This window comes from Nicotiana tabacum, chromosome 13, assembly GCF_000715075.1.
Source record: "Nicotiana tabacum cultivar K326 chromosome 13, ASM71507v2, whole genome shotgun sequence".
Lineage (NCBI taxonomy): Eukaryota > Viridiplantae > Streptophyta > Magnoliopsida > Solanales > Solanaceae > Nicotiana > Nicotiana tabacum.
The window spans coordinates 108,795,365-108,817,175 of record NC_134092.1 but is presented as its reverse complement, the minus strand read 5'-3'; the positions used below and the strand labels follow the sequence as shown (position 1 = coordinate 108,817,175).

The 21,811-nt window shown below is 41.8% G+C and overlaps 1 protein-coding gene across 1 annotated transcript; it reads right to left on the bottom strand.

Moving 5' to 3' along the window:
• Positions 1–18,434: 18,434 nt before the first annotated feature.
• Positions 18,435–19,847, bottom strand: LOC142168411 (NADH-ubiquinone oxidoreductase chain 4-like). Its single transcript, XM_075229089.1, has 3 exons — positions 19,310–19,847; positions 18,621–19,201; positions 18,435–18,571 (listed from the first exon to the last, which is right to left on the bottom strand). The coding sequence occupies exons 1-3, from the start codon at positions 19,468–19,470 to the stop codon at positions 18,435–18,437; spliced, it is 879 nt and encodes a 292-aa protein (XP_075085190.1). The 5' UTR covers positions 19,471–19,847.
• Between the last annotated feature and the right edge of the window lie 1,964 nt (positions 19,848–21,811).

The following is a 21,811-nucleotide window of genomic DNA, read 5'->3' as shown; positions in this document are numbered from 1 at the left end:
TGGTATAAAAACTTATGATTTTAAAAGCTAAAAACTTGTGGTATAATAATATTTGTATGACAATAAAAGTATCATGATCTAAATTTTCACTTAATTATGATGATACCTAACCCCCAACATGCTAGGTAAGGCAAACAATAAAAAACATAACTCGAATGAAAAATATTATCATTAATCAATACTAAATAAAATGGAAAAAATCCATACTACTATCTCAAAGATTGATAGTACAAGTTATAAGCCACTAAGATTTAGGTTTACAATATTGGTACGAAGAAAATATAATATCTGCTTGAATATACATAAATAGATGTCCAAATCCTAGACTATCATGAATAAGGTGGTAGCTTCCAGTTGGAATGTGAGTACATCCTCGTTGCTAGCCTTCGACATCTACAATAGCTCAACTCTAAAATCTGCACGCAAGGTGCAGAAGTGTATTATGAGTACAACCGACGTTATGTACTTAGTAAGTATCTTGATTAACCTTGGTGAAGTAGTGGCGAGATTTTAAGTCAAAAAATACTCGCTAATATAACATGTGCAATTCGTAAGCAAAAAAAATAATAAGAGAAAAGACAAGTAATAGTGAAAGAGTCATACAAGGGAAATAGTGAGTATGATCAAACATAACAACCAACTCTTTCTCAATAAACATGTACAAGATATCAAATCAAACAGTATGACAACACCCTTCATGTTTTTACCTCATCGTCATCAAGCATAGGTATATATGTCAAATCGAATGGAACGGCAACACCCTTCATGCTTTTATTTCATCATCATCAAGCATAAGTATAATAACACCAAATAAGGTAGAAGGCGTATAACTAATAATAACAATAAGGTAGAATGCATAGATGTAACTACAGTAAACAAAGTAGAAGACATAAATGTAATAATACAAGCAAAGTAGAAGGCATGTAGATAATAATAACAAACAAGGTAGAAGACATGCAGACGACAGTAGTAAACAAGATAGGAGGCATAGATGTAACAACAACAAGCTATATATATTATCCTTAATTGGTTTAATGGGTAGGCTTCTTAGAAATTCTTATACTCTACAAGTCTTGCTGCCGAACAAGTATTTAAGCACATGCATTCTTTAGCTGCACTAGTATGGAGAGTAGTGCATTATAGAATTTCATTAAACGGAGAAAAGATTAATTCGAACAATTTTTTTTTTATATGCGTGAAATCTGGCATCTGACTTAGCTAAAGTTTTATGAAAAATCAACCATCACTAGAGGTAGGCCATCAAACACTCAGCTGACTTAGGCCATTTGCAGTTCTAGTCAACTCTGGAAATGTATACAAGTACATAAAGAAATGAAGACAAGCAAAAAGAAAAAGCAACAGACTTCAAAATGCAAATGGTTGAAAGGATTCTCTTCAGATATCTGAAGTTAGCTTTTATTGTGCTCTACAAATTTGATCTGCTTTTATAGCCTCTCTTTTTTCATTGGCAGAATACGTCGGCAATCCATTAAACTTGTCCTCACTTTCCACTATGACACTTAATCTTGAGTATGTTCTATTTGAACTCTATAATAAAGTTATTATTGTGTCACTTAGACACAAAAAACACACGGGCCACCTTGCGTGGGAATCATAGATGATTAGCGCGTGAACGTTATAAAAAAAACTGACATGGAATATTCCAACGGTAATAAACCAAACCCCACATTATTTTCCTTATTTTAACCCCTTTCTCCATTGTTATCTTCTTCCAAGCCCTAATTTTTCTCCATTTCAACTGAGCTAAATTCTTCATCAAGTAGTAAAAATCAGAGCTTTTTTTTTCAATTTGAAAGAACTCCATCCTCCTTAGTCGAATTTTTGACGTAATATTTCTTGCTAGCTTCTCTTAATTTATGTTCAAATAATGTCCCAAAACACCGAAGGGGGTGACTTGTATTGATGTGGTCGTCCGTGTGAACTGAAAATTTCATGGAGTGTTGCTAGCTCATGAAGAATGTACTTTATATGCAAAATTGGCAAAGTAAGTGTATTCCGCAAAAAAATCTTTTATACGATTTTATTTGCCATTGATTTATATCAGTTCATTTTTTTATATTTTTTGAAGGACAATGGGGGATGTTAATATTTTAGATGGTTTGAGGACGAGTTTCCTAAGCAAGCGAATAGAGTTATATGGGGTTTATTGAAGCGAGTGAAGGCATTTGATCAAGAAAGAGATGGAGCAAAAAAATGGAGGAACACAACATTGTTTGTTGTTCTACTGGTGGCCTTAATCATATTTCTTTGTTGTAGTTCTTGCTCTTGTTGATGGATTGTTCTATTTGGCTTTGGTCTGTTATGAATTTATGGGAAAATCGTTTGTAATTTAGGCTAGTTAATGTAGTTAGTATCTTGTGTTAGGATCCTATTTTGTATAATTTCTGGGAACTGTTGCTCTACTTTTGTTTATTATTGTTATACTTGGGATGGTAGGGATCCTATTTTGTGTAATTGATACTGCCTTATCAATGCAATATATCTTTGTTTTTGGTAAAAAAAAATTGCAATTCTTTAGTGTTTACTATTGTTGTACTCGTATCATGTGTTTTTATTCGGCTGATTTTGTTTAAAAAGGTATCACTGTTTTTTTTCAAAGATGGTGCGAATCAAAGCTAGTTCATTGCAAATGCCTTATGAATGGAATGGAACTTAGTTAAGTTCCAAAAGTTAAAGGAAGTGTTGCAAACTACGGAAGTGCATATTACAGAAGTGCAAAAGGAATGAAACTTAGTTCACTGCAAATCAAAGAAGTGCTGGCACATTACATAATTTAGTTTCAAAAGATACCAGTGAGTGCAACAAACTACATTCAACAAAAAAAGCAAGTTTTAACAAAAACAAGTGTTGCATATTACATAATCTTGATTGGTCACTAATTTTTTTTGACTAGTTTATCCATGATAACTTGAGTTGAAGACTGAGATGGTGCTTGTGGTCCAACTTTGTTCTTCTACTTGCTCTCATTTGATGCAGTTACGAAATAGTAATAGCATCTCTCCCATTCCTTCTACATTATCAGGAGAATCTTCCCCACCAGCAGCAGCCCCTTCCCCACCAATAACAGTCTCAAACTCGTCAAGTGGAGGCTCTTCAACACGTTGTGGTCCATTTATACTGTCTGGACCATCTTCTAATGTTGTCCTAGATGGATTATTTATTGTGTTGTTACTTTTTTCAACAACCTTTGGCCCACATAAATATCCAAATGGGACCATACTATCAGGAATTCTCAACAATATGTGAAATATACAAGTCTAAAATACCCTCCTTGCAGTAACAAGCAATATTATATAGTTGTTCATCATTTTCCACCAAGACAAATTCTTTGGTATTAGGGTTAAAGATATAAAAAAAACCAATAGTTGCATAACCCAACCCCTTGTGTAATATTGAAGTTCAAACAAGGAGAAATGATCGTTGTCAATAGAAAACTGATTTATCTCTATATTAGTAACATATTTGGCACCTGGAGATTCGGTGAATACATCACTATGGTGAAAACGGACAAGAATGTATTCGTCCACTGACATGATTTTAACCTAAAGTGAACAAAAAAAGGCAACACATGAACACAGTCAGCAAGATTCGAAGAAAAGAAATAAAAAAACCTATTTTTATATCTGCAATTCCCAAAACACCATTACTAACACAAAAAACCTAATAAATAACTAAAATCTCAGTAAAAGAGTAACTCGAGACATACCAGTAAAGGAGTAACTCGAGACAACACTCTTGCTGAAGGCCACCCTAAATAATTCACTTCACAATTTCTTCAGATAATAAACGAAGACGGAAGTGAAATTTGGACAAATTTCAGGTTGTTAGCTTCAATCTTTTATGAGAAGTAGCAGATGATTCCAGAATCTTCTCTAATGGCGCAATCGATTTTGGAAAGAGAAGAAGATAGACGGAGACGGGAGTGAGGTTAGGGTTTTTTACTGAGGGGCTGTAAAGATTAAAAATAATTATATGGGGTGGGTAGTTTAATCTCGAGCCTGATGTGCTTGACTTGGAATTACCCGGTACACATGGATCTTACGTGGACAATAATTTCACACGGACTAAACTTGTTCGTCGGCTATTACACGTTAGCACCACTTATATACACGCGCTTGACTTATAAAAGACCGTATATTTTTTGTGTTTAAGTGACACAGTAATAACCTTGTTATAGGGTTAAAATGGAATAGACTCAAGATTAAGTGTCAAGTCACATCAAACAACGCTAAAATCACAAATCACACCCCAATTCAAGCTTAACGAAACTAATGAATTTCAACTTCTACATTCGATGCCGAAACCTATCAATTCAACTCCGATTGGCCTTAAATTTTGCACAGAAGTCATAAATGGCATAACAGAGCTATGAAAATTTTCAGAACTGGATTCCGACTCCGATATCAAAAAGTCAACTCCCCGATCAAACTTTCAAACTTAAATTTCTATTTTTCGTCATTCCAAGCCTAATTTAGCTACGAGCTTCCAAATAAATTTTCTGGACATGCTCCTAAGTCCAAAATTACCATACAGAGCTATTGGAATCATCAAAACTCTATTCTGAGGTTGTTTACACATAAGTCGATATCCGATCACTATTTTAACTTAAGCTTTAAACCTTGAACTAAGTGTTCCAGTTCATTTCAAAACCTCTCCGGACCCGAACCAATCACCCCGACAAGTCAGATAATAACTGTAAAGCATAAATTGAGCAATAAATGGAGAAACGGGATTGTAATACTCAAAACGATTGGTCGGGTCATTACACCGGTAGGAATAAGTCACAAGCTTCTAAGAGAAATTGGCGAAACTGCTCTACCAGCCTTCATTCAATCCATCATAACTTTCTGTACAAATGTCCAAATAATGCATAGTTTAACTTTCTGGAACCTATAATCATACGACTACAACTTTTATGTTTTGCACATTTTCTGATTCCTTATGAATTGCGAGATATAAGCTCCCAAAATCGGCTGCATGTATCAGAATTTCTGGCGAAATTTCTGGCGAAACTGCTCTACTAGCCTTCATTCAATCCGTCATAACTTTCTATACAAATATCCAAATAATGCATAGTTTAACTTTCTGGAACCTATAATCATACGACTACAACTTTCATGTTTTGCACATTTTCTGATTCCTTATGAATTGCGATATATAAGCTTCCAAAATCAGCTCTGCGATTGCACCGGTTGCTGTCCAAAAACAGCTTCTGCAACAGAAAAATTCCAGCAGTTCCTTTTTGTCCGAAATCCATTCCGTTAACCTTCCGAAATCCACCCGAGGCCCTCGGGACCTTAACCAAATATACCAACATATCCCAAAATACAATATGAACTTAGTTAAGGCTTCAAACCATGCCAAACAATGACGAAATTACGAATCGCGCATCGAATCGAATTATGAGTTTTCAATTCTTCCAACTTCTATATTTTGCGCCGAAACATATCAAATCAATTCCGATTGACCTCAAATTTTGCACACAAGTCATAAATGACATAACTGAGTTATGAAAATTTTCAGAATCGGATTTCGACCCCGATATCAAAAAGTCAACCCCTCGGTCAAACTTCCCAAAAATTCAACTTTCGGCATTTCATGCCTAATTCCAACCCCGATGTCAAAATATCCACCCCGGTCAAACTTCTCAAAAACCTTCAAATTTCTAACTTTCGCCAAATGACCCCGAAATGACATACGGACCTCCAAATCCACATCTGGACGCGCTTCAAATACCAAAATCGACATACGGAGCTATTCCCAGACATTGAATCCCAAACGGACATCGATAACATTAAAATACACTTCCACCTCAAATTTATGAAATCATAATAATAATAATAATAATAATAATAATAATAATAATAATAATAATAATAATAATAAATGAAAATTAATCGAGTAAGGAGTATGTCACAATTTAACTACACAGAATAAGGGCAAATAATACCTCATGGAAGAAAAACATGACTTTACATATTTAAGGAAAAATACAAGAATAACCAAAGGCAAGTGTAGCCATAAAGAAATATTAACAAGGGCACTCCCAAGGTATCTCCTCGTAGTCCCAAATCATAGATAAATTCACAATATCTTTTTTTCTTATATCACCGCAGGAGCCTTCACAAATAAATTTTAAAGAAATTATTTTTTTTTCGAAATAGCATCCCGCGTTTTAGCCACCCTTATCACACCGTATGACTTCTAGTAGTTTCCCTACTAGCCACACGTATCAAGCCACCCTTATATCACCTCATGCATTTCAACACCCAGACCTTAAACCACCGCATGCGTATCAATATCACAATATATCACAATTTGTACCTCAAGTGCCCAAATATTTCAACTTGCCAAAAATAAATCAACAACACATTATTTTCCACAATAAGGAGCTCACGACTCAATCACAATGAACACAAAATCTCACAAAATATTCGCGAGTGACTAACTCAACAAAAATAATATTTCACAAATTTAACACTTTGCCTCAATACCAAATGTTTAATGTCAAATACTTTATTTTTAATAATAATTCAATTAAGAAATTCAACCTTCAAATAATGAGCACAGAATAAAAGAAACAAAACTTCAACTAAACATGTAAAGTAATTAGCAGGAAAAGGTAAGGCAAATTTTAAAATGTAAAAATAGACCAATGATGATGAATATAATCGTATAAAATAATTTAATTAATATGTACAGAGATCCACAATTTAAAACCTGATGAGGCCAATGTGTATTGGAGTTTCCTGCTCGTACTATGTCAAATTCTAGTATAGTTTAAGATATCGTCCCCCAGAGACTGGATAATCTATTCTACAGACTTGTAATATTCTAACTACTATTTGAGAGAATCAAATAGATGAAAAGTGAGTGAGGTTTAAAACTTGTTAATTACTTAAACAAAACAAATAACTTTTGAAAGATTTATAATTTTTTTTAAAAAGAGTTGTGTCACGACCCTAAATCCACTAGTCGTGATGGCACCTAACCCAACCCGCTAGGTAAGCCAACTAATAACTATCCAATTTCAATGATATTAGCAAGACAAATAAACGATAGTAATTTACTGAATTTTATACATTTCCCAAGGACTGGTAGTACAAATCATGAGATTCTAAGAATAGAATTTACAAAGCTGAAATGAAATAAATACATTGTCTGTTTGAAAAGTACATAAACAGAGTTTTATAGATCTAAAGCTACCATGAACAAGGGGCATCTACAACCGAGACGCAGGTACATCTTCAATCCAGCTCCCATATGTCACGACCCAATTTTCCCCTCCGTATGACGTCTTGACGGCACCTAATCTCTATGACTAGGTAAGCCTAATATTTGCGGAATAATGAAATAAAAAACATAAATTTAACAACTAACTGTATACTATGCCACTTGGCATGTACAATAACCAACTCCTCAATATACCACACAGCATTCCTAAAACCCGGAACATCATGAATCACAAACTACAGAAGAAATATCTAGTGTCTCTATACATCAGAGTCTATTAAAGAAAATACAAAGGATAATGGATATGGGGAAGTGTAGAAGGGGACTCCGAGGTCTGCGGACGCGGCAGATATACCTTGAAGTCTCCAAAGCTGTCCCGGCTCACTGATAGTGCGGCTGATAAGGAGCACCCGGATCTGCACATGAAAAATATATGCAAAGAGTAGCATGAGTACACCATAATCGGTACCCAGTAAGTGTCAAGCCTAACCTCGGTCGAGTAGTGACGAGATCAGGTCAGGGCCCTACTGGTATAAATATAATGAAATAAGACAGGATGAAATATCGCAATTAAAATAAATACGGAAATCTAACAGGAATAGAATCAATGAAAGATAACAGCTCAGAACACAGTGATAACAACATGGGATCTCTCAGGATACCATTCCGTAGTCCCAAACTTAAATGTGTTGGGGGATCTCCCGGAATACCGTTCCGTAGTCCCAAAGTAAATATGCAAGACGGGGGGGATCTCCCGCAATACCGTTCCGTAGTCCCAAAGTAAATATGCAGTACATAGGGATCTCCCGGAATATCGTTCCGTAGTCCCAAAGTAAATATGCAGTACAGGGGGATCTCCCGGAATACCGTTCCGTAGTCCCAAAGTAAATATGCAGCTAAACAATAGAATTCAATAGTTACGGCACGAAATTTTACAGTTCAGCCTAAGTACCAGTTAAGGAAAGTCAAGTAAATTCACTAAACATACTGCACGTAGTTCAAGTAAATAGTTAGGTCAAGTAGGCATGTTATTATAATCTAGCAGGGTACTACATATGCTGATGAAACTCAAATAAGAAAGAAATCAGGTTATTACTTAGTAGAAAATTTGGATTTTTACACCATTAGCCCGTGTACGTACTCGTCACCTTATGTATACGGCGCTCATATATCAAAAATAGTACAAATCCTAAGGAGATTTCCCCCACACAAGGTTAGGCAAGCCACTTACCCCAAACCAAGCTCAATCAATCGGTCACAATGCCTTTCTCATGAATATCCGGCTCCGAATGGCCCAAATCTAGCCAAAAGCAATTACATATCATAAATACAACCATAATAGACCCATCTTATTAATGAAATCAATACTTCAACAAAAATTCCGAAATTCGCACTAACAAGTCGACCCAGGCCCACGTCTCGGAATCGGGTAAAAGCCACAAAATATGAACACCCATTCACTCACGAGTTCACTCGTACCAAAATTATCCAAATCCGATGTCTAAATCCCAATCAAAACTCAGAAATTCGGTTAGGGAACTTTTCCCCCATTTTCCCAACTTTTCAATCCAAATCCGAAATTAAATGGAGGGAATAACTATAGATTAATGAAATACAACCAAAAACGAGTAAGGAATTGTTACCCCAAATCTCTCTCTCCAAATCCTTCAAAGAATCGCCAATTTCCGAGCTTCCAAGTCCAAAAATGGAGAAATGAATCAAACTCTCGAAATTCTCTCTTTTCTGCCCAGCGAACCCGCTCCTGCGGCCTCATCATCGTACCTACGGTGCCGTTTCTGCGGCTAGGACTCTGCACCTACGAGTTTTCATTAAACTCCAGAATCCGCACCTGCGCGCCTAAGTCCGCATCTGCGGATGCACTTCTGCGTCTACTCGTCCTCTTTTGCGGAACCTTTGGTCCTTCTCATCTCCGTATCTGCGACTTCCCTTTTGCAAATGCGGTTCCGCTCCTGCGGTTTACTCGTCACATATGCGACCACTGACTCCTAGGCCTAAAGTTGCACCTGCGATCCCAGTCTCGCTTCTGCGGGGCCGCACCTACGGACTCCCCACCGCAGGTGCGAAAACACTAGAAACCAACATGTCAGAAATTCTTCTAAGTCTAAGCTTTCACCCGTTAAGCACCCGAAACTCACTGGAGGCCCCCGAGACCTCGACCAAACATACCAACCAATCCTAAAACACCATACGAACTTAGTCGAGCCCTCAAACCATATCAAACAATGCTAAAATCATGAATCACCCTCCAATTCAAACTTAAAGAACTTAGAATTTTTCAAATTCGACAACCGATGCCGAAACCTATCAAACCACGTACGATTGACCCCAAATTTTGCACACAAGTCATATTTAACATTACGGGCCTCCTCCAACTTCTGGAATCGGATTCCGACCCCGATATCAAAAATTTCACTATCGGTCCAAAATCTCCAAAAATTCGACTTTCGCCATTTCAAGCCTAAATGAGCTACAGACCTCCAAAACACAATCCGGACACGCCCCTAAGTCCAAAATTACCCAACGAAGCTAACAGAAGAGACGAAACTCCATTTCGGAGTCATTTTCATACAGTTCTGGCTATGGTCAAAGTCCTAAGACTTAAACTCCCATTTTAGGGACTAAATGTCCCAAAACACTCCGAAATCCAAAAACAAAAACTTCTCGGCAAGTCACATAAGCAGAAAAAGATACGGGAAAAACAGTAAATAGGGGATAGGGGCTAATACACTCAAAACGATCGGCTGGGTCATTACATCCTCCCCCTCTTAAAACAATCATTCGTCCTCGAACGAGCATAGAGACATACCTGAAGTGGTGAAAAGATGAGGATAACGGTTGCGCATATCCTACTCGATCTCCCAAGTTGCCTCCTCGACCGACTGTCCCCTCTATTGAACCTTCACAGAACCAATGTTCTTTAACCTTAGCTTTCTGACCTGCCTATCTAAAATAGCCACTGGCTCCTCAACATAAGATAGATGCTTGTCCAATTGGACTGAGCTGAAATCCAATACATGAGCCGGATCACCGTGATACTTCCGGAGCATAAAACGTGGAATACCGGATGAACTCCTGCTAGGCTGGGAGATAAGGCAAGTTTATAAGCAACCTCCCCAACACGCCACAACACCTCAAAAGGACCAATGAACCTTGGGCTCAGCTTGCCCTTCTTTCCGAATATCATAACGCCCTTCATAGGCGAAGCCTGAAGCAAGACCCGCTCTCCAACCATGAATGCAACATCGCGAACCTCTCGGTCTGTGAAACTCTTCTGTCTGGACTGGGCTGTGCGAAGTCTATCCTGAATCACCTTAACCTTTTCCAAGGTATCCTGAACCAAGTCTGTACCCAATAATCTGGCCACGCCCGGCTCGAACCAACCCACTGGGGACCGACACCGCCTACCATACAGAGCCTCATACGGTGCTATCTGAATGTTGGGCTAATAACTGGTGTTGTAGGCAAACTCCGCAAGTGGCAAAAACTGGTCCCAAGCACCCCCAAAATCTTTCACACAAGCGCGGAGCATATCCTCCAGTATCTGAATAGTGCGCTCGGACTGTCCATCCGTCTGAGGGTGAAATGTTGTGCTCAACTCAACCCGAGTACCCAACTCATGATGTACAACTCTCCAGAACCATGATGTAAACTGCGTACCCCGGTAAGAGATAATAGATACTGGTGCGCCATGAAGCTTGACGATCTCACGGTTGTAGATTCGAGCTAGCTGCTCGGAAGAATAGGTAGTCATCACTGGAATGAAATGAGCTGACATGGTCAGCCTATCTACAATCACCCAAACTGCATCAAACTTCAGTTGAGTCCGTGGGAATCTAATAACGAAATCCATAGTGATCCGCTCCCATTTCCACTCTGGAATTTCTAACTTCTGAAGCAATACACCTGGCCGCTGATGCTCATACTTTACCTGCTGGCAATTCAGACACCGAGCTACATATTCTACTATGTCCTTCTTCATTATCGTCCACCAGTAATGCTGCCTCAAGTCCTAATACATCTTTGCGGCACCCAGATGAATAGAGTACCATGAACTGTGAGCCTCCTAGAGAATCAACTCACGTAAATCGTCCACATTAGGCACACATAGCCTGCCCTTCATCCTCAATGCACCATCATCCTAATAGTGACTTCCTTAGCATCACCGTGCTGGACCGTGTCCTTAAGGACAAGAAGATGTGGGTCATCATACTGACGCTCCCTGATTCGATCATAAAGAGAAGACCGAGAGACCACACAAGCCAATACTCGACTCGGCTCAGAAATATCCAATCTCACAAACTGGCTGGCTAAGGCATGAACATCCAACACCAATGTCCTCTATGCTGCTGGTAGATATGCTAAACTCCCCAAACTCTCTGCCCGGTGACTCAAAGCATCGGCCACCATATTAGCCTTCCCCGGATGGTACAAAATAGTGAGATCATAGCCCTTAAGTAGCTCCAACCACCTCCGTTGATGCAAGTTAAGATATTTTTTCTTGAACATATGCTGCAAACTCTGATGATCGGTGTAAATCTCACAAGGAACACCGTACAAATAATGCTGCCAAATCTTCAAGGCATGAACAATAGCTTTTAACTCAAGGTCGTGGACCGGATAGTTCTTTTCATGCACCTTGAGCTATCTGGACGTGTAGGCAATCACCCCACGGTCCTGCATCAACACCGCGCCGAGGACAACTCGCGACGTATCACAACAAACTGTATAAGGCCCCGAACCTGAAGGCAATACCAATACTGGGTTGTAGTCAAAGCTATCTTGAGTTTCTGAAAGCTCTCCTCACACTCCTCTGTCCACCTGAACGGAGCACCCTTCTAGGTCAACCTGGTCATAGGCACTGCAATAGATGAGAATCCCTCAACAAACCGATGGTAATACCCCGCCAAGCCAAGAAAATTCCAAATCTCCGTAGCTGAGGACGGTCTGGGCCAACTTTGCACTGCTTCAATCTTCTTCGGATCCACCTGGATCCCATCACTCGATACTATATGACCCAAGAATGCCACTGAGTCTAGCCAAAACTCACACTTTGAAAATTTTGCATATAACTTCATTTCTCTCAAGGTCTGAAGCTCAGTCCTCAGGTGCTGCTCATGATCTTCCCGAGTCCGGGAGTACACCAGAATGTCTTCAATAAACACAATGACGAATGAGTCAAGATAAGGTCGGAACATACTGTGCATCAAGTGCATAAAAGTTGTTGGGGGCATTGGTTAACCCAAAAGACATAACAAGAAACTCATAGTGACCATATCTGGTCCTAAAAGCAGTCTTCGGGATATCTGGCTCCCGAATCTTCAAATGATGATATCCTAAACGTAAGTCAATCTTGAAAAACATTCTAGCACCCTATAATTGATCAAATAAGTTATCAATATGAGGCAATAGATACCTGTTTTTTACTGTGACTTTGTTCAACTGGCGGTAATCAATACACATCCGCATATAACCATCCTTCTTCTTCAAAATAAGACAGGAGCACCCAAGGTGACACACTGGGCCGAATGAAGCCCTTATCAAGCAACTCTTGTAACTGCTCCTTAAACTCAGGAGTAGCCATACGGTACAGAGGGATAAAGATGGACTGAGTGCCCGGCAACAAATCAATGCTAAAGTCAATATCTTTGTCGGGCGGCATGCCTGGAAGATCAGCTGAAAATACATCTGGAAAATCCCTCACTACTGGGACTGACTCAACTGTAGGGGTATCAATACTGGCATCTCTTACGTAAGCTAGATACACATCACACCCCTTCTCAACCATTCGTTGAGCTTTAAGAAATTAAATAACTCTGCTGGGAGTATACTCTAAGGTACCTCTCCACTCTAATCGCGGTAATCTTGGCATAGCCAATGTCACAGTTTTGGCGTGACAATCAAGAATAGCATAATGGGGCGACAACCAGTCTATGTCCAAAATAATATCAAAGTCCACCATGCCGAGCAATAATAAATTGTCTCTGGTCTCAAAACCACTAAGAGCAATCAAACACGACCGATACACGCGGTCCACAACAAGAGAATCTCCTACAAGAGTAGACATATAAACATGGGAACTCAAAGAATCCCGAGACACGCCCAAATTTGGGGCAAAATAAGAGGACACATAAGAATATGTAGAGCTTGAATCAAATAATACTGACGCATCTCTATGACAGACCAGCACAATACCTATAATGACAGAATCCGAAGTGATTGCCTCTGTATGAGCAGGAAGGGCATAATATCTAGCATGGCCTCCCCCTCTAGGGTGACCTCTACCTGCCCGACCTCTACCTCGAGCTGACTGAGCAGGTGGGGTGGCAGCTGGTGCTGTAATCATGGCCTGAGGACCCGGTAGGGCACGCGGTGCCTGAGAAGTCTATGGAGGTGCACCCCTCCTAAGTCTAGGTCAATCCCTTACCATATGGCGTGTGTCGCCACACTCAAAACAAGCCCTAGGAGGGCGTGGCTGATGTGACTGGCTCGGGCCAGGTCTGCTGGACTGGCCATTAGGAACACCCCGTGCAGAAGGCACACTAGATACTAGCAGTGCATAATAAGGCTCCTGGGGCCTAGAAGGGACCGGAATACCACCGGTGGCTGGAAGAGTTGAATGGATAGGGCGACTTACATAAAACCTACCATGGCGAGCTACTAGGGCACGAGCACCAGAATAAGAACCAGTCTCTCGAGACCTCTTGGCCTCCCTCTCCTCTCTATCCCGGGCAAGCATGCCCTCCAATCTCCTGGCGATACTCAAAACATGCTGATAAGAAATATCCATCTCCAACTCCCTGGCCATACTAATCAGGATGCTGGGGTGGAGTCCCTCAATAAACCGTCGAACCCTCTATCGAACTGTGACAACCAAGGCCGGTGCATGTCAGGCCAAATCACTGAAGCGAACTGCATACTCTGACACGGTCATAGCACCCTGGCGCAGCTGCTCAAACTCCGCACACCATGAGTCCCTGAGGCTCTGAGGGACATACTCTCTCAAAAACATGTCCAAAAACTGAGTCCATGTAAGTGATGCTGCCTCAGCTGGACTACTCAACTCATAAGCACGCCACCACTGATAGGCTGCTCCTCTAAGCTGGAATGCAGTAAAAGAAACCCCACTCATCTCCGCTACACCCATAGTACGGAGAATACGACGGCACTCCTCCAGAAAACCCTGAGCATTATCTGTAGCCAATCCGCTGAAGGTAGGTGGGTGATACTTCTTGTACCTCTCAAGTCTGAGCTGCTCCACCTCAGAAGATGTTGCCCTAACCTCGGGCTGAGCTGGAGCTACCGGTTGCATTGGTACAATCTCTGAAACCTGGTTGACCTGAACCCGCTATTCTGGAGTACCGGCAACGGGAGTCTATGCTCCTCCCCCGGCCTGAGATGTAGCAGGAGCAAGTGGAATCAATCCAGCATGAGCTAAGGTGCTAAACATGATCAGAAACTGGGCTAGAGTCTCTTGGAGGGCCGGTGCAGAAACAATTACCTCGGGTGTCTGCCCTCCAGCTGGAGCTACTGGGGGCTCCTCTGTAGCAGCTCGTGCGGGTGCTCTGGCTGCACCACGTGGACGTCCTCGGCCTCTACCCCGGCCCCGATCTCTCGCAGCTCTTGCAGGGGGCGCGGGTGCTTGGTCATCAGATCTTCTTGTACGTGTCCTCACCATCTGTGAGAGAATAGAATACAAAAGTTTAGAATTTTTAAAGTCAACAATTTTAGCACGACAATGAATCAAATTAGTGAAATTTTCCTAACAGTTCCATAGCCTCTCAAAGATAAGTACACACGTCTCCGTACCGATCTGCGAGACTCTAATAAACCGGCTTATGACTCACGACACCTATGAACCTAGAGCTCTGATATCAACTTGTCACAAACCAATTTTCCTCTCCGTATGACGTCGTGACGGCGCCTAGTCTCTACGACTAAGTAAGCCGAACATTTGCAGAATAATGAAATGAAAGACATAAATTTAACAACTCTGTATACCATGCCACTTGGCATGTACAATAACCAACTCCTCAATATACTACACATCATTCCTAAAACAAGGAACATCGTGAATCACAAACTACAGAAGGAAAATCTAGTGTCTCTATACATCAAAGCCTATCAAATAAAATACAGAAGATAATGGATATGGGGAAGAGTAGAAGGGGACTCCGAGGTCTGCGGACGCGACAGATATACCTTGAAGTCTCCAAAGCTGTCCCGACTCACTGATAGTGCAGTGATAAGGAGCACCTGGATTTGCACACGAAAAACATGTGTAGAGAGTAGCATGAGTACACCACAATCGGTACCCAGTAAGTGCCAAGCCTAACCTCGGTCGAGTAGTGAAGAGATCAGGTCAGGTCCCTACTAGTATAAATATAATGAAATAAGACAGGATGAAATAGCGCAATAAAAATAAATACGGAAATCTAACAGGAATAGAATCAATGAAAGACAACAACTCAGAATAGAGTGATAACAACACGGGATCTCCCAGGATACCGTCCCGTAGTCCCAAACGTAAATGTGCATGGGGATCTCCCGGAATACCGTTCTGTAGTCCCAAAGTAAATATGCAAGACAGGGGAATCTCCCGAAATACCGTTCCGTAGTCCCAAAGTAAATATACAGTACATAGGGATCTCCCGGAATACTGTTTCATAGTCCCAAAGTAAATATGCAGTATAAGGGGATCTCCCGAAATACCGTTCTGTAGTCCCAAAGTAAATATGCAGTACATGGGGATCTCCCGGAATACCATTCCATAATCCCAAAGTAAATATACAGCTAAACTATAGAATTCAATAGTTACGACACGAAATTCTACAGTTCAACCTAAGTACCAGTTAAGGAAAGTCAAGTAAACTCACTAAACATGCCGCACGTAGTTCAAATAAACAGTTAGGGCAAGTAGGCATGCTATTTTAATCTAGCAGGATACTACACATGCTGATGAAACTCAAATAAGAAAGAAATCAGGTTATTACTTAGTAGAAAAATTGGGGTTTTACACAATTAGCCCGTGTACGTACTCGTCACCTCACGTACACGACACTCATATATCAAAAACAGTACAAATCCTAAGGGGATTACCCCCTCCCCCCACACACACACACAAGGTTAGGCAAGCCACTTACCTCGAACCAAGCTCAATCAATCGGTCACAATGCCTTTCCCACGAATCTCCGACTCTGAATGGCCCAAATCTAGCCACAAGCAATTACATATCATAAATACAACCACAATAGACTCATCTAAATAATGAAATCAATACTTTAACAAACATTCCAAAATTTTCCCTAAAAAGTCGACTCGGGCACACATCTCGGAATCGGGTAAAAGTTACAAAATACAGACACCCATTCACTCACGAGTTCACTCGTTCCAAAATTATCCAAATTCGATGTCTAAATCTCAATCAAAACTCAGAAATTCGGTTAGGGAACTCTTCCCCCATTTTCCCAACTTTTCAATCCAAATCCGAAATTAAATGGAGGGAACAACTATAGATTAATGAAATACAACCAACAACGAGTAAGGAATCGTTACCCCAAAGCTCTCTCTGCAAATTCTTCAAAGAATCGCCAATTTTCGAGATCCCAAGTCCAAAAATAGAGAAATGAATCAAACCCTCGAAATTCTCTCTTTTCTGTCCAGCAAAACTGCTCCTGCGACCTCATCATCGCACCTACGGTGCCGCTTCTACGGCTAGGACTCTACACCTGCGAGTTTTCATTAAACTCTAGAGTTCGCACCTGCGCGCCTAAGTCCGCATCTGCGGATGCGCTTCTGTGTCTACTCGTCCGCTTCTGCGAAACCTTGGGTCCTTCTCATCTATGCATCTAAAGGCGCACCTGCGATCCCAGCCTCGCTTTTGCGGGGCCGCATCTCTGGACTCCCCACCGTATGTGCGAAAATACCAGAAACCAGCATGTCAGAAATTCTTCTAAGTCTAAGCTTTCACCCATTAAGCACCCGAAACTCACCCGAGGCCCCTGGGACCTCAACCAAACATACCAACCAATCCTAAAACACCATACGTACGTAGTCAATTCCTCAAACCACATCAAACAACGCTAAAATCATGAATCGCCCTCCAATTCAAACTTAAAGAACTTAGAATTTTCCAAATTCGACAACTGATGCCGCAACCTATCAAACCACGTCCGATTGACCCTAAATTTTGTACACAAGTGATATTTAACATTACGGACCTACTCCAACTTCCGGAATCAGATTCCGACCCCGATATAAAAAATTCCACTACCGGTCCAAAATCTCCAAAAAATCGACTTTCTCCATTTCAAGCCTAAATGAGCTACAGCGGATGTGTGACGTTTGGAGTTGTCGTTCGTGCACCTGTCCCCAATGGAAGAATGAGTGATCTGTTCCCCTGCGGATCATGGCCTTACCACTCGGTCCCCGATGGCCAGCGGGTGATTCGGTATAGCAGGTCAGGTTCGTTTGCGCTGCGCGTTCCCGCTGGACTGGACACATGTTAGCTGTAGGAAGTATGGTTCCGAAAGTGACTTCAGTTCGCCAGTTCAGGCTCAACTCCTCGCTTTACGTTAGCGGACCTACAGGTCGGGCCGGGGCTCTGCGCTCTTTCTTTCTGTGTGGGACGATACCGGGGAGAGAAGGGAATGCGTCGAGGCGGCGAACGAGACAACTACATTTTGGCTTTTCCCTCCATGAGATGAGCCCAGTGCATTGGACCGATGGATAAGAGAACTGAGCTGGCCTAAAAAGCGCTTGGATGCTCTACGTACGATGTAGACTCCATCAGATACATATCGATTTCTTTCTGATGGATCAAGAATAGATAGTTGTCTCATCAATAGATAGAAATAGGAGATTTCTCCTTATTCTTGAGAGATTCCCTCTCTATCTCTTTCGATCTATCAGAACAGATCAGGCTATCTATCAATCAATTTGAAAATAGCACGCTCATCTCGCTTTTCGTTCATTTTCGCCACGAAAACATAGCCGCCATAATAAGAAGCAGGCGAAGCAGCTAGAAGTACTCGCTTCACGCCCTTGAATTATTATTCACGAATGAATTGGGAAAGCCAACAGAAAGATTAGATTCTGACTTCATAGAGCCGGTGCTGCTGTTGCCTGCGCGTAGGGCCGTCCCCCACTCCCGTCCCGGGGCACTAAGGGGCTTTTGTTTTTGGAACAGACGGCAGTGTTTTGCTGACGCCTCGAATCAAGCTTTTATTGCGACATGCTATGCTTTCTCCCCCATTGCTAGTAGGTTGATGGGTCACGCGCCCGGCACACATGTTTTGGCCTTGTGTGTCCATAACTCAAAATAGGTGACCTAACGGCCGCCGCCCGACTAAACATACCAATAGTCACTAGATTCATATGAGCTACTGAGGAGCAAGCAATGATCTTCTTAAGATCGATCTGCCTTAAAGTGGTCGAGGAAGTATATATTATAGCAATCGCGATTAAAGTATAAATGAAAGGAGTGGAACAAAGTATCGCTTCGGGAAACATGGGTATTGAAAATCTTAAAAACCCGTAGGTTCCCAATTTTAAAGCAATTCCTGCCAAGATGACGGATCCTGCCATAGGTGCCTCTACATGAGCTTCAGGTAACCAAATATGAACTGGTACCATAGGCACTTTGACGGCGAAAGAGGCGAAAGAAGCAATCCATAGAAAGATTTGGCGCCGCTCACTAAATTCTGTGGTTAATGAGATTTGTAAATCAGTTGTTCCTGTTTGGAGAAGAATCAACAGAATAGCTAATAGCATAAAAACAGATCCAAGTAAAGTATAAAGGAACAACTGATATGCTGCCTTGATCTTTCTTTGTCTCGAACCCCATACCCCTATAATAATGGTAGAGTCAGGGGTGGCCCCAAAGCGGAATTGACCGGTGGTGCTTGGTCGAAGCTCCAGTAGGTAGCCACTCCCTTCTCAGAGAACCGTACGTGAGACTTCCGCCTCATACGGCTCCGTCCCGAGCTTCCGTCGTCGGCCTTGGCATTAAACCACTATCTATGCATGTATTTTCAGCCTGGACTGACGAATCTTTTGCTTCTCGGGTGGTGTCGAACAATGGTGCTTGCGTTGCGGGAGATGCCCGCCCGTAGGGCCCGGCCTGCTTCCCGCCCAAAAGAACCGCTCACTAGCTAGCCGGACTAGTGGGGCCCTATCTGGAGACATACTGAAAACCATGCCTTTCGAACCGAACGCAATGCCCGTCTTCCAAATAAAAAAAGGGCTCGTTGGGAAGAAAGATTACGTGCGGCCTGTAGAGCACATGTAAGGCACAGTCGGGTTGCTCACGCAGCGGATCTCTCTCTATCTATAGATAGAGAGGTGTGAAAGTAATAGCCTTATGTTATGGCCGCCCCCTGACTTACGGCCTTTACGCTACTACTATTGTGATGTGAGCGGTTCAAATTGGTTGAATCTTTCTCAATCATCCTGGCCGGAACTTGTATGCAGCACTTGTACGGAGGTGCATGCATAAAGGTTTGGAACTCTTTTCTTATCTGAATCTTAAGGACAGGACCCTACCCTATTCTCGAACCCTCTGCCGAGCTCTACCCTGCCCGTATTTCCTTGTGTTTTGAAGAGGAAAAAAAAATCTCTCTACCTGCTGCCAACAGTCTTTCTTCAGAATTATCTGAACGGGTCGATCCTCCCATCCCGTTTGTTTTAGCAACTTATCCTAAGGTCTCCTCGCCAAGAGCTCCCCGGCGACGACAGAGGAAGCAACCCGTCTGCTGTGGCGGGGCGGCTTTTTTCTTTCACAATAAGACCTGGACGATTATCCCTACCTTCGGTAGCTTACGAGTTTACGTCCATCCCTGGTCGGGTACAGTTTCCTTTCGATTTCTCCCTTGTAGCCGTTACCCGAATTCGCGCAAGTGTGTCCACACCCCCCAAACTTACTTGACGAGGAATCCTTTCTCGCGAACAAACACAACCCCTACACACACCTAGGAGCACCCCTTCCTGCATATCCATATAAGACCCGAGTAGGCGGGTCGAGGTCCTACAAGGTACCCACTACTCGGAGTACCCTCCCAAAAGGAAAAAGATGTGTCTGTCAGGTTTGGTTCTTCTTAGTTGGGTTGGGCGGGTTCGACCAGAAATGCTATGCTTACACACAAGACTACCCCTCTTCCCGAAAGCTTCGCGGGGACTACTTTAGGACGACGGACGACCGCCCGTAGGGGGTTTACTGCACAAGGCCCCTGCAGAGGAAAGGCTTTATCCCAGCGAATAGAAGATACTCAGCTCCGCACAACATAAGGATTAGCACACTTTCGGGAAGAACATAGAATAGTAGAAGATCCAGCATGCAGAACACGGCGATCATTATAAATTCACGAATTAGAAATGTTGTAATATACTCTTTCCCATAACTTCTCATACCAGACCAACCCACTAAAATGCAAATAGGGATCAGAAATGTGGTCAATATCACGAAGAATAAAGAGATACCGTCTATACCCAAATAAAAATTTATGTTTTCATAAGGAAGCCATCGAAGGCTTTCCACAAATTGAGATTTGGCCGTAGAAGGATCGAATTGTATCCGAAGAACAGGGGGATACAAAAAGTAATAAGAGAGGCGCACAGACCAATTAATCGTATCGGTCGTATTCTTGAATTTGGAATGAAAAGAGGAGTAATGCTTCCTAGCACGGGACAAAGAATAAGACCACTTAGATCAGAATAGCATTCACAGAAATGTTCTAACATAGAGTAGAATCGAACATGGAAGAGATTCATTGACAACAGTAAAAAGATGGGCGCCTAATTCCAATACAATAGGGGTCTATCAGTGCAAGTCAGCTGAACACCGTGATTGATGAGTGGGTAGGTGGGTTAGGTGCACCTCTCGCCCAGTGGGAAGTAATGAGGCTAGTCTCCCCCCCTCCCCCCTGAATGAAGAAGTAGTGGGGGCCCCTTCCCGCGTATGCGCCTTTATTTATATTCTTTCTATTTTTGAATTACCAATGGAGAATCTTTCTAAAAAAAATCTCTCTGGCAAAACGCAATTCGTCGAGTTCAATTCAAGGTGCACCTTGCTTTTTTATTTTCAGGTAGCTTTTTCTTACGCCTATTTAGCTAGTGGGGCATTGGTCATAGCCGAAATTCGTCGAAGGGATAAAACAAAAATAAAGAAGAGAAAGAAAGGGAAGTTTTTTCTTTCTTTCAATCCTAATAAGAGAACAAAGAAACCACTCAAAAATGAAAGTTAGATAAAGAAGTCTTAGTAAGAACTAGCACTAGACTTCTTCCCTCCTTTCTTTTCTACTTTTTCTCTCTCCTTTTGTTTGTGCTTCCACCCAGGCTTTTCATTCTGTTTTATAGAGACCCGGGGAAATTCTATATAATAATAAATGTAGAAAGGTGAGGGTGAGGTACTTTCCCCGGCATACGGAAAGAAAATCCAGGACGACGGCTTTCAAAAGACGAGTAAGGGACGGGGAGAGGGAGGCTCTCGAAACCAAACGAGACTAGAAAGAACATGGGAATTAGTACCATTCATATGAGTGCT

Bases quoted from the DNA above. Each gene is read 5' to 3' on its own strand.
- LOC142168411 (XM_075229089.1), bottom strand. From the start codon at position 19,470: ATGGTTTTCAGTATGTCTCCAGATAGGGCCCCACTAGTCCGGCTAGCT. The intron at 19,202-19,309 runs GCTGAAAATACA...CTGAGAAGGGAG, and splicing joins CAAAAGATTCGTCAGTCCAG to TGGCTACCTACTGGAGCTTC. The intron at 18,572-18,620 runs GTCGGGCGGCGG...TGGACACACAAG, and splicing joins AGTGACTATTGGTATGTTTA to GCCAAAACATGTGTGCCGGG.